The sequence below is a fragment of the Talpa europaea genome (genome assembly GCF_964194135.1).
Source record: "Talpa europaea genome assembly, chromosome: 14".
In the NCBI taxonomy this organism is placed as follows: Eukaryota; Metazoa; Chordata; class Mammalia; order Eulipotyphla; family Talpidae; genus Talpa; species Talpa europaea.
This window is the reverse complement of record NC_140082.1, coordinates 23,784,378-23,794,807: the sequence shown is the minus strand read 5'-3', so window position 1 is coordinate 23,794,807 and position 10,430 is coordinate 23,784,378. Positions and strand designations below refer to the sequence as shown.

General features: G+C 44.7%; 1 protein-coding gene across 1 annotated transcript; it reads right to left on the bottom strand.

The window, feature by feature from the left end:
* Nucleotides 1-886: 886 nt before the first annotated feature.
* On the bottom strand, nt 887-3,712 carry SKIDA1 (SKI/DACH domain containing 1; the record flags this gene model as incomplete). The annotated part of the gene is made up of 1 exon (XM_084253288.1): nt 887-3,712. The coding sequence occupies one exon, from the start codon at nt 3,710-3,712 to the stop codon at nt 887-889; it is 2,826 nt and encodes a 941-aa protein (XP_084109414.1).
* Nucleotides 3,713-10,430: the final 6,718 nt, after the last annotated feature.

The window sequence follows — 10,430 nt, the reverse complement described above, 5'->3', positions numbered from 1 at the left end:
TAAACAACTATTTTAATTGTTCTGCAAGTTTGAGGAGTCATGTTCAGACCACAAGGTAAACAGGACAATAGTAAGAGTCACCTTATTTAAAAACCTTTGGGTGAGAACACAAAAAGGACTTTTCGACAATTGCGAGGAGGAGGAGGAGGAGTGGCTGTAAAAGTAAAATCACACCCTTTACCGAAAAATACACAATCTCATATTTATTTTTCTCAGTATATATATGAGGCAGCCTTTGTCAGCATTCAATCTGGACTCCCCAGTTTTCCACTCAAAAAAAAAAAAATTAAGTGCAACTACGCTTGGAGAGGGAATGAGGGGAGTAAAAAAAAAGAAAAAGATACCCCACAAACAAGAGCTCCAGAAAACATTTTGGGCTCCCAGAACTTCTTGCTACCTCACTGTGTAACCAAGTAACCTAACAAACTTTCACTGAATTAACAGTTACAGTTTCAGGTTTGAAATCTAGTGCATAAACTTAATGGCTCATTGTAATATTTATTATTCAACCTTTTGACATTTATTTGTAGCAGTTGAATTGAGGTACCGGGTGTATTATTAGCATTGAAACAGTAAAGTGTTCCAGCACTACCGTAATAACTGAGTTTTACTTGAGTCTTTAGCCTGAAGTAGTCTGTGGAATGTAAACCAACCCTTCTCCCACCCCTCCCCCCCTACTCCAAAAAAAAAAAAAAAAAAAAAAACACCAAACCAACCCGCAACTGAAAGAAAAAAAAAAAAAGTAATCCGATTTCTGTCTTCAAAATGCGATAAACCAGGACTCCAAAAGGGGTGTAACGTATTAATGGACTTGTACGAACCATCCTGTGCAGTTCACAACAAAAGGAAGGTAATACGGTTCAAGAAAATATCTTCCAAAACACTTTTATGAATTAAATTTCCTGAATTTGTGACTAGGTGGAAGAGGTATTGCAGAACCGCCCAGCTGCCATTTCCATATAGGATGGGCCTTGTGAGGAGGTTGGGAATCCTTAGTGGTGTTTAAGGAATATGCTGGCCACAAATCCCCATCCTTGCCGATAATGAGTGATGGAGGACAAGGAAAATTTGCCATGAAATTAAATGGCCTTTTCACTGCTGATGCTACATTGCTGGCTACCTTTTTGCGTCTGCTTATAACTGTAAAATCATCCAGTGATCCTTCATGTGTCTCGGTTTTACCTGTAGGACGAGGACTTCTAGCTGATTTCAAATTTGGTTTGACTGGAGGTGTCTGAAGTCCAGGTCGCTTTCCCAGCACTAGTGTCCGGTAATTTTTCCTCACCCTGGCGCCAAATTTATATTCCCCATCCTCAGGTTTTGGAGAACCTAAAGTGCATGAAAGGCCCTGATTCTGAGCCAGTGGATTTAAGGAAGGAGCTTCTTTTTCAGGGCATGCAAAGCCTTCCTTGGCTGTGGTTAGCAAGGTGTCCTCCTCTTTACTTTCAGTCACACTGTAAAACTCCCCCTTCGTATCATTGCACTCGCACTTTAGCTTATTTGTAATAAGGTCAGGTTCATAGTCTTCGTTAGCACTACTGTCTTCCACTTTGATTTTAATGTTGTGCAGAAATGGCAATGTCTTGTCCCTGGTGTCAGCGCAGGGAGTCTCCGCTTTAGTTGTTGTTGTTGCTGCTGCTGCTGCTGCTGCTACTGCTGCTGCTGCTACTGCTGCGGCAGCAGCAGCAGCATCCACCTCTGGGTCAGTTTGCGAAGAGGGCAAATCCGTAGCAAATTCAGCACAATGAAGGATTTTGAAATCATTTTCTGAATTTGCTGCCGCTCCCGAAGCATCGTTATTTAAGAACCTAGCAGCTATTGTGTTACTATTATCTGCACAGTGTGTAGCAGGAGTTGCTGGTAGGCATTTCCTAGCCTCTCCGAGTATTCTTTGTTGTGGAAATGCATTGTTTGTCTTAGGGCTAGGTGAAGAGGCCCCCTCCGCCAGGCAGTTAATTGTCAGGTCAGTTCTCTTTACAGGGCTGGCGATTTCAGGGCGCGGGTACGTCACCTCAGATACCCTCTCGTTTCTTATCTCCGCGAAGCAACTCCCCAGGCTGGCCGGGCAGTACACCGGGGACGTTTTGGGGGCCCAGCTCTGCGGGCTCCACTCCTCGGGCGCCTCGGCTTTGACACTGCCCCTGAGGTCGGGGAGCCGCCCGGCATCCTCGAAAGCAGCGGGTTTGGTTGCAGCGGCGGCGGAGGCCAGATGGTACAGAAAGTTGGCCTGCGCCTGCACGCTGGGCGGCTTGCAGAAACTGGTGCGCCTGAAACGGATGCTCTGCACGGACACTTGGCTGGAGCCGGAGCTGGAGTCGGACTCGGTGGAGGAGTCCTCCTCCTCGGAGCTGGCGTCGCTGGAGTCCGAGGCTCCGCTGCCCCCCTCCTCCTCGTCCTCTCCCTCCTCCTCGTCCTCTCCCTCCTCCTCGTCCTCCTCCTCCTCGGAGGACACCGAGTTGCTGGAGCTGGACAAGCTGGAGCCAAAATCCGAGTCGTTGGCCGCATGGTCCGAGTAGGAGCTGGACTCCGAGTCGCTGCTGCAGCTCTCGGGAAAGCTGCCCAGAGGGGGCTGCGGCCGGGGGGGGCGCGGGGGGGCGCGGCCGTGCGGCGGCGGCGGGGCCCGGCGGCGCCGGCGCCGGCGGTGCGGGTGGTGCTGGTGGTGCTGGTGGTGCTGGTGCTGGTGCTGGTGCTGGTGGGGCGGCGGCGAGCAGAAGCTGTTGACCAGGTGGAACCGCTGCAGGCAGGCGGCCCCCGCCGCAGCCGCGGCCGCGGCCGCCGCCGCCTTGGCTTTGTAGGACCTGGGCAGCAGCAGCAGGCGCCGCGCGCCGGCGTGGGGCGCGAGCAGGCCGTCCTTGGCGCCCGCGCGCCTGCGCCTGCAGCGGTACGCGAGGCTCCCCGCGCCCCCGGCGCCCGCCGCGACCTTGGGCGGCGGCCCGGCCGCCTGGTAGTAGGCGGCGGCCGCCGCTGCTGCGGCTGCGGCTGCTGCAGCGGCGGCTGCTGCGGCCGCGGCCGCGGCGGCCGCGGCGGCCGGGTGCTTGCTGCACAGCAGGCTGCGCAGATACGCGGGGTCCGAGGGGAAGGCGACGTAGCTCCCCTGCAGCGGGGCGGGCTCGTAGTTGACGGCGGGCTTGCACGGCGAGCGCAGCAGCTCCGGGTAGGGCGCGCCCGGGTATTTGCTGAAGAGCTGAGGTAGCTGGGCTGCGGGGCGCGCGGCGGCGGGGCGCGGGGCCTGCGCGCTGATTGGCAGGGGCCGCGCGGCGCCGCTCGGGCCGCGCCAAAGTTGGGGCTCGTCCTTCCAGAAGCCCGCGCGGGGGCCCGCGGCGGCCGCGGCCGCTGCTGCTGCAGCGCGCTCGGGCGGCGGCGCCTCCGGGGCGGCCAGGGCCCGGCCCGCCCGCCGGCGCTTGGTCTTGAGCACGCGCTCGGTCTTGCAGGAGGTGTAGAGCGCCTCCACGTCTTCCCGGGAGATGAGCGTGCACTTGGCGGCGTGGAAGGCGATGCTGTTGATTGCCTTGAGTTTCCGCAACTCCTCCAGGTCGCAGTGGTGCTTTTTCACTTTGAGGTGGTCCATGCGCTTGTGCACGGTCGTCCTCGGGATGTTCTTCAGCAGGTCCGTGAAGACTTGGGACAGGGCAAACATTTGCTTGCCTTTAATGATGAGGTAGCCGAGCCTCACGCCGTCCACCTCTTCAAAACCTGACTTCAGGTCTCCCATCTCGGGCACTAAATTATCCCCACCATTTGCAGTAAATATATACGTGACGCGTCCATACACATGTATGGATGTTAATCCTCCACCAGATGCTGCGTGTGTCTCAAGGCATCCTGCTAATAAAATAACAAAGACTGTTATTCCCGGCGAAAGGAGTGCCCAACTCGAGGCGAAATGATTGGGGGGGAGAAAAAAAAAACAAACGTGAAATTACACTGACTTGATCCTGGCTTTTTTTTTTTTGGTTTTCGTTTTTTTAAAAAAGAGGGAAAAAACCATCCGGTGTCTGGGCTGCCAGTGTGGTGATCTAAGTCCCCAGTGCGATCAGTACCTGGGCCCCTCTATTGCTTCCTTCTCCATTGGAGCACTATGATAATGGAATGTGAAAGGAGAAAGAGAAAAGAAATGCAGCTGCTATTCCCGCCGCTGCTTTAGCTACAAATAAAATGACAGAGTGAAGTGAGCTCGTCCGGAGACACCTTCATCAATTAATTCCCCTAAAGCCAGCGCTGATTGGACACTCCTGACAGGTGATGCAATAAAAATTGATATTCCACCCCTTCCCCCCAAAATCTCCCACTAATTAGCATACCCTTATACTGCCACCTCCCCTCCCAAAGTAAATAATACAGTCGGTATATAAATCTTTCCATTAAACTATCGGAGCTCAGAAACAGCCTGACTCAGAGACTTCATCAGAAGCAGTGTGTGTACGCTTAAAAAAAAAAAAAAAAAAAAAAAAAAAAAAAAAACCCTGTATATTCTCTTTTAAAGGAATATTGCCTATTTTTTGCTTTATTTGCATTTTACCGCTACAGCTATTATCATTTCAAAGAAAAGCATTTTAAAAACATTATCAAGCCTAAATAGATACACCCCACCCCCTTTTCCTTTAGAAAATGGAGCTTAAGTGAAAATGTGCAGAATAGCCTGGTATTTCCCTTTTGGGAGTGGGAAAAGAGAGCGGCTGGGAGCTCCAAAGTTAAACCCGCGCTGTGAACCACCCCAGTACAGACTTACGTTTTGAATTTCTCTCGATTTTCCTTTTTTTTTTCCTTCCTGAAATGCCGTTTTACAACCAAAAACAAAGTTATTTGATCAAGAAAGCAGTTCAAGGCTCCAGCTCCGAAACACTGTAACAATTCAACTGGATTTTGGTTCTCTGCTGGGGGGGTGGGGTGGGGAGGAGGTAGTTTCACGTCAGACCCATAACAAAGCATAGATAAGCCAGAAATGTGTACACTTTTCACAATTAACCAGACTGGATTGGAGGCGGGATCGTTTTAGAGTACCCAGTACAGTCTTTCTGTTCACCACAGGTCAGAATTCCAGGGAGCAGATTGCTTCTGCAGCAAAGAAAAGAAAATGTAAAACGCCCAAGGTGCTTCCAGAGGTTTTACGTAATAACGATGAAAAGAAAGTGCTGATGTACTATGAAGACTATTTCAGTGGTCTGTGATGCTTTTGCTTGGTAGTTTTAATGAGTCTTCCACAACTCCCATTTTCCCCATCAAAGTCTCAAACATTTGCTTAAAAAATCACTTTGGATGAATATCAATATTGTTTAACCTCTTCTTAGTCAAATCAAAGCGTATTTTGTATCATTTTCAAGGATATCCAAAATACTGCCAAATGAGAGCAAGGATCTTTCCAGTTGCATTACCACGATCCCAAGGCGATTTTTTGGCTGCTCTGCAAAATTCGGCAAAATCAGTGTTTGCAGATACAGCATAAATGCAATCAGGCATTTATGTTTCCTTGTTCCTCCAAAAATAGACACATCCGTGTAAAAAGAATGAACGGATATTTCTGAGCAAGAAAAAAAAATGTATAATAATTTTTTCCTTCACATTCAAAAGTTCCACTTTCCCCTGCTCTGGTCTGGCTAGCACAGTAGATAGGGCTGAGAGAGAGAGAGAGAGAGAGAGAGAGAGAGAGAGAGAGAGAGAGAGAGGAAAAAAGAGAAATCAGGCATACAAAAAGGTAGTTTGCATGGAATCTCCACCATAGTTCCCCACCCCCACCCTCATCTCCCTTGTAATTTCCCTGGAATTTTGAAGAGAATTGAGAATTTCAAGAAGTACATCCGGAAATTAAGGAAGTCTATTTAAGAGAGTCTGCAACTCAGAGGTTGGGATTTGAAAAGTCAGCCCTGGACTACTGTTGCACTCAGCACAGATGTAATCGCAGCTCTTCAACTTAATCAATGTGTGTACAAACCGCGATGTCTAGTTCTTGCCTTTGAAATCTAAGGCTAGCATTTCCATCCAAGAAATCAGAGCTACAGCAAATTACATTTTTGTCCTTTGAATGAGAGAAGGATCATTGAATGGATCTCGTGATATTTCAAGCTTTAAACGTAACCGAGAGGCAGCAATGAACAATGCCTCGTCACAGCTAATACCATCCACCGAGTTGGCTTTCTTTTGCATCTGGATCTATCACATCGCGTTTTTCTCTTTCACTTTCACAAGAGGCAAAATGCAAAAGATATAAGCAGAAAGCAAAGTTTCCACGAAAAGCAGATGCTGGTGTTTGTTTTTTTGAAGTAGAATGCCCAGACGCTCTCTACTGCTAGCAACAATAATGTTTAAAAATTCTTCCTGATGCACTTATATAGTGCCAGCCCTTTTCCTCCCAACCCACCTCCGTTCAGTTCCCCTCCCCCAGCTTTAAGATTTCGACCTACGAGTCAAACAGCCAAGAAATAGTAAACTCAGAAAATGTCTTTGAGAAAACATTGCAAATGGTTGGCTAGAGCTTCCTTTTTCCCTTTCTTTTCCAGGTAGTTCTAGTTGTTCTATTTAGATTAACACACACACACACACACACACACACACACACACAGAGACACACACACACTCATACTCCTATTCCTCCTGCACATGGCAACATGATTTAGTAACCCTCTCAAAATTACCTTCTTTTCCTCTCCCTCTCTTTCCACCTTTAAAATACAGGCAATATGTGTGGCTTTTAAAACTAGTAGAATATTAAGTGTATTTTTTTTTTTTTAAACTAAAGGTACAATCTGTTGGGTCAAATAGAGAAAAACAAAGGCCAGGGGATTTGGGAAATGTGTCTACATATACAATCTTGTGCACTCAGACACCTTTATACTTATACATTTTTAATACTCCCATTACACATCTTTCTTCTTGTCTAATACATTCTTTTGTTCCTTTAACTTCCCATCATTGTGTACGTGTTAAGGTGTGAGTGTGGGTACTCCCACACATGCACACACATACATACACACATATAGACAGAATGTGACAGACAGCTTTCTTGTGGCCATCAGCACACGTTGCATATCCGGGGTCTTCTCCGGGCACATTGGGGGTCGATCCCGATAAAAAGATCTAGCAGAGGCCCCTGAGCGCTCACACATGAAAGGCAGGGGACTTTAAGATGGATTTGCATGCACACAGGGGATTTCGATCAATAGCTACCAACATTTATGGCTTAGATTATTAATGTGAAAGCTGGCCAAAAGAATAGGGATGAAAAATTAAAGGTGTCTGTTATCAATTATGCTTAAAGTTATGCAATAATTTACTTACTTTGCCTGGATGTGCAGATCCAGATGTATAAAGTACTATTCTTCAAAAGCAAGGGGGTTTCTTTGATAAATTTGTTGACCATGTCAGTCGCTTCTACAATCAAAGATGAACCCAATTCAGAGGATGGACTGTATTCAAATTCCTTTTTTTTTTAAAGAAAGATATATCCCTTGTATGCTTCTCAAGCACAAATACATGTGTGGGTAGATGTGTCCAAATTAACATTTTATATGTATACCTATCTCGGAAGGTGCAGAGAATTATTGCGAATTTAGGCAAATGTATGATAGGCATTGAATTTGTTAATAAGTGATTATTTACTGACATATGCGTAAACCCATATACTAGCATTAAAAAGTATTTCAGCTTTAAAAACAAAGCTGCTTGCTAAAGGAAAAGCCTCTGTGACAAATACAGATAGAAACATAGTCTTAATGTCCACTTACTTCTGCATTTATTGTAAAAAATCAGCACTTTGAGTTTTTAAAATGATGGCTTATAAAGATATGATCATATTTGTCTTTACCTATCTTGTATGAATGTGCTAAATTTACCTTCTGATGTTCTGTTTTGATATATTTTCACTTTATTTTATGTTTAAATACTATTGCAATTCAGTCTGACCTCTTTCCTCTGCAGCGAAGTAATGCACATGGCATTTACAGTGTTTTAAATGGTTAGCTGGGAAATGCAATAGCAATTTGCAGGAGTAGTTTACTAATGGGGAAAGTTCTTTTGAAAACCTGAAGGAAAACCTAAAAGTACGTTTGCATTTGTAGGAAACAACTGTCATATAATTAAAGTGTTGAAGAGCATTAAAATAGTCCTTTTCCTTTCCAACCTTTTGCCCATACATACATAATTTAAATGAGGATAAACCACCCCCCCCCATCATCATCATCATCACCACCACCTAGCTCTTCACCATATACATTTGTTTTAGTGATTGCTAAACACATTTTGTTCAAAGTGAATTCAGACAGAAAAGATTAGAGGAACATCACAAAGGCCTCAACAATGTAAGCATAGTGGGCAGAAGAATAAAAAAATAAACTCCTTGTAAACCAAAAGTGACTGAAATATGACAAAAGTCTAATCATTTAAAGTGTCATATGACTGACTTAATAGAGAATATAGGACAATAAAATTTTGTGTGATAGCCAACAATTCCTTACCTAAAATTATCTAGTATCTTATGCCCTCTGCTTTCCGGCAGGGGAAAATGAAGGGAGAAGGAAATGACTAAATTAAGGGGCAACTTAAATTATAACTTGGTATATTTTCCTTAATTTTTTCTTTTTGTTTCAGCCACACAAAACAGGGTAAGTCTCCAAAAGGGCCCATCCTTCTGTTCTTAGGCATTTAGAAATCCTGTTTTTAACAGAAGTTTGGGGCACAGAATATATGCCATGTTGTCTACTGACCCATAATAAAAATGCAGTGACCTTCTACCCTTTTTTTGCCCCCTGACCCATCTTGAATTCAATGCAGCCTTTATAAATTTGCAAATCCTTGGAGGTAAAGGAGTTTTTGTGAGGCTTTGTTCTGGAAAAGCCCTGAGAGTGTGCTTTCTAAATTAGACAAAGGTAAAGCAACAAACCCTAGTGGACAAGATTTTATACAGGTGAGTAATAGACAACTCTTCAGATAACACATATTGTAAACTAAAAAGCAGTTATAAACACAGGAGACAAGGTTATAGCTTGCATCAAATTAGAGTGTGCAAATCACTTTCATGATGTAAGAAATGGTTAGGCCACAATCTTCTTGCTCTCCTCATCTCAAGGGCTGTGGGGGACCCTAGTGACCAAGGAAGGAATGGTGGTGGTGGTGGTGGTGGGGGCTTGATAGAGACAGAGAGGGAGGGAGGAGGGGAAAGAAAGAGGGGAGACCTGATCTGAATCTACAGGCACATTCCCTTATCTTTCCTGCTATCAGCTAGTTTAAAGGACACCATAATTATGATGGTGGTAAAACAATGCCTGCTTATGTGTGCTGAATAAATAAAGAATGTTTACAGCTCAAGAATCTTTTAATTCCAATTAAACGCTATCAAAGAAAAGCCATTTTTCCTACTGCAACAGCCTTTCCCCCAATTATCTTGTTTTGTTGCAATATTTTCCTATGAGACACTAGGGCCGCTCACAATTGATCCTAAATATAGAAAAAAAAAAAATCTGAGAAAGTAGAACCCAGCGTCGATACATTAAATAATACACAAATATCAAAACTCACAATTTATTTGAGTTGCCCCAATTTTTGTTTATTTTCTACAAGGGTCAAATGTGTTAAAGCTGATGTGATGACATTAAGTGTTGAGACCTACCTATGGGCTGCTGATGCCATACTGAAATTCTGAGCACCCCTGAGGGGAGAAAGGAGAGATAAGACATGTGGGGCCTGATGGTCTCTGGAAAGGGAATCCTCTGGTTCTGTTCTCCTGGCTTCAGCCCAAATCCTTCTAGGAGCACTGGAGCCAATCACTGCCTTCCACTGCTGCAGCTACTGGGCACACACAAAAAAGCGGGAGATCAAAAAAAAAAAAAAAAATCCCAAGTTTGAATTTATGGATACATAGCAATCATTTTATATTCATGACTTCAACAAATCACATCGTAATCAGATTTAAACAAGGTTTGGATAGTAATGCCCACCAGGCTAGGTATTGAACGCTGACAAGTATCACACACTAACCTGAAAAGTCACTTCTAAAATTTGGAATCAGTGAAAATTAAGCCTTCTCAACTTTGAAATGCATACCTTTCCGTTTAAGGCCTATTTTTCCATTAACAAATTTCAAATAGATGCCTCTCTTTACGTCACTCCATAGCATTATAATTCAAACTTCTGTTTCCTCCCTTTTTCTGTTCTAGTGGTGTTTTGTTTTTTAAAAAACACATGGAATAGCAAGCATGAAAAACACACTCGTTCCGTTAAATGTCCATACAAGCCACCCTTTTTACGCCATCTGTTTGAAATAGCGCATTGCTAAGCATAAACTTAAAACTTTCCTTGAAGAAATATCTAATATTTCTTGGCAGATTCTATTTGATGATGTGGCACAAAAATACAGTGGTAAAGAAAATCAGGGTATTTGTAAGTTTTCTGAATAGTTGCAGGCCCCTTTCCTTTTGAAAGTTTAGAACTCCAATACCCTC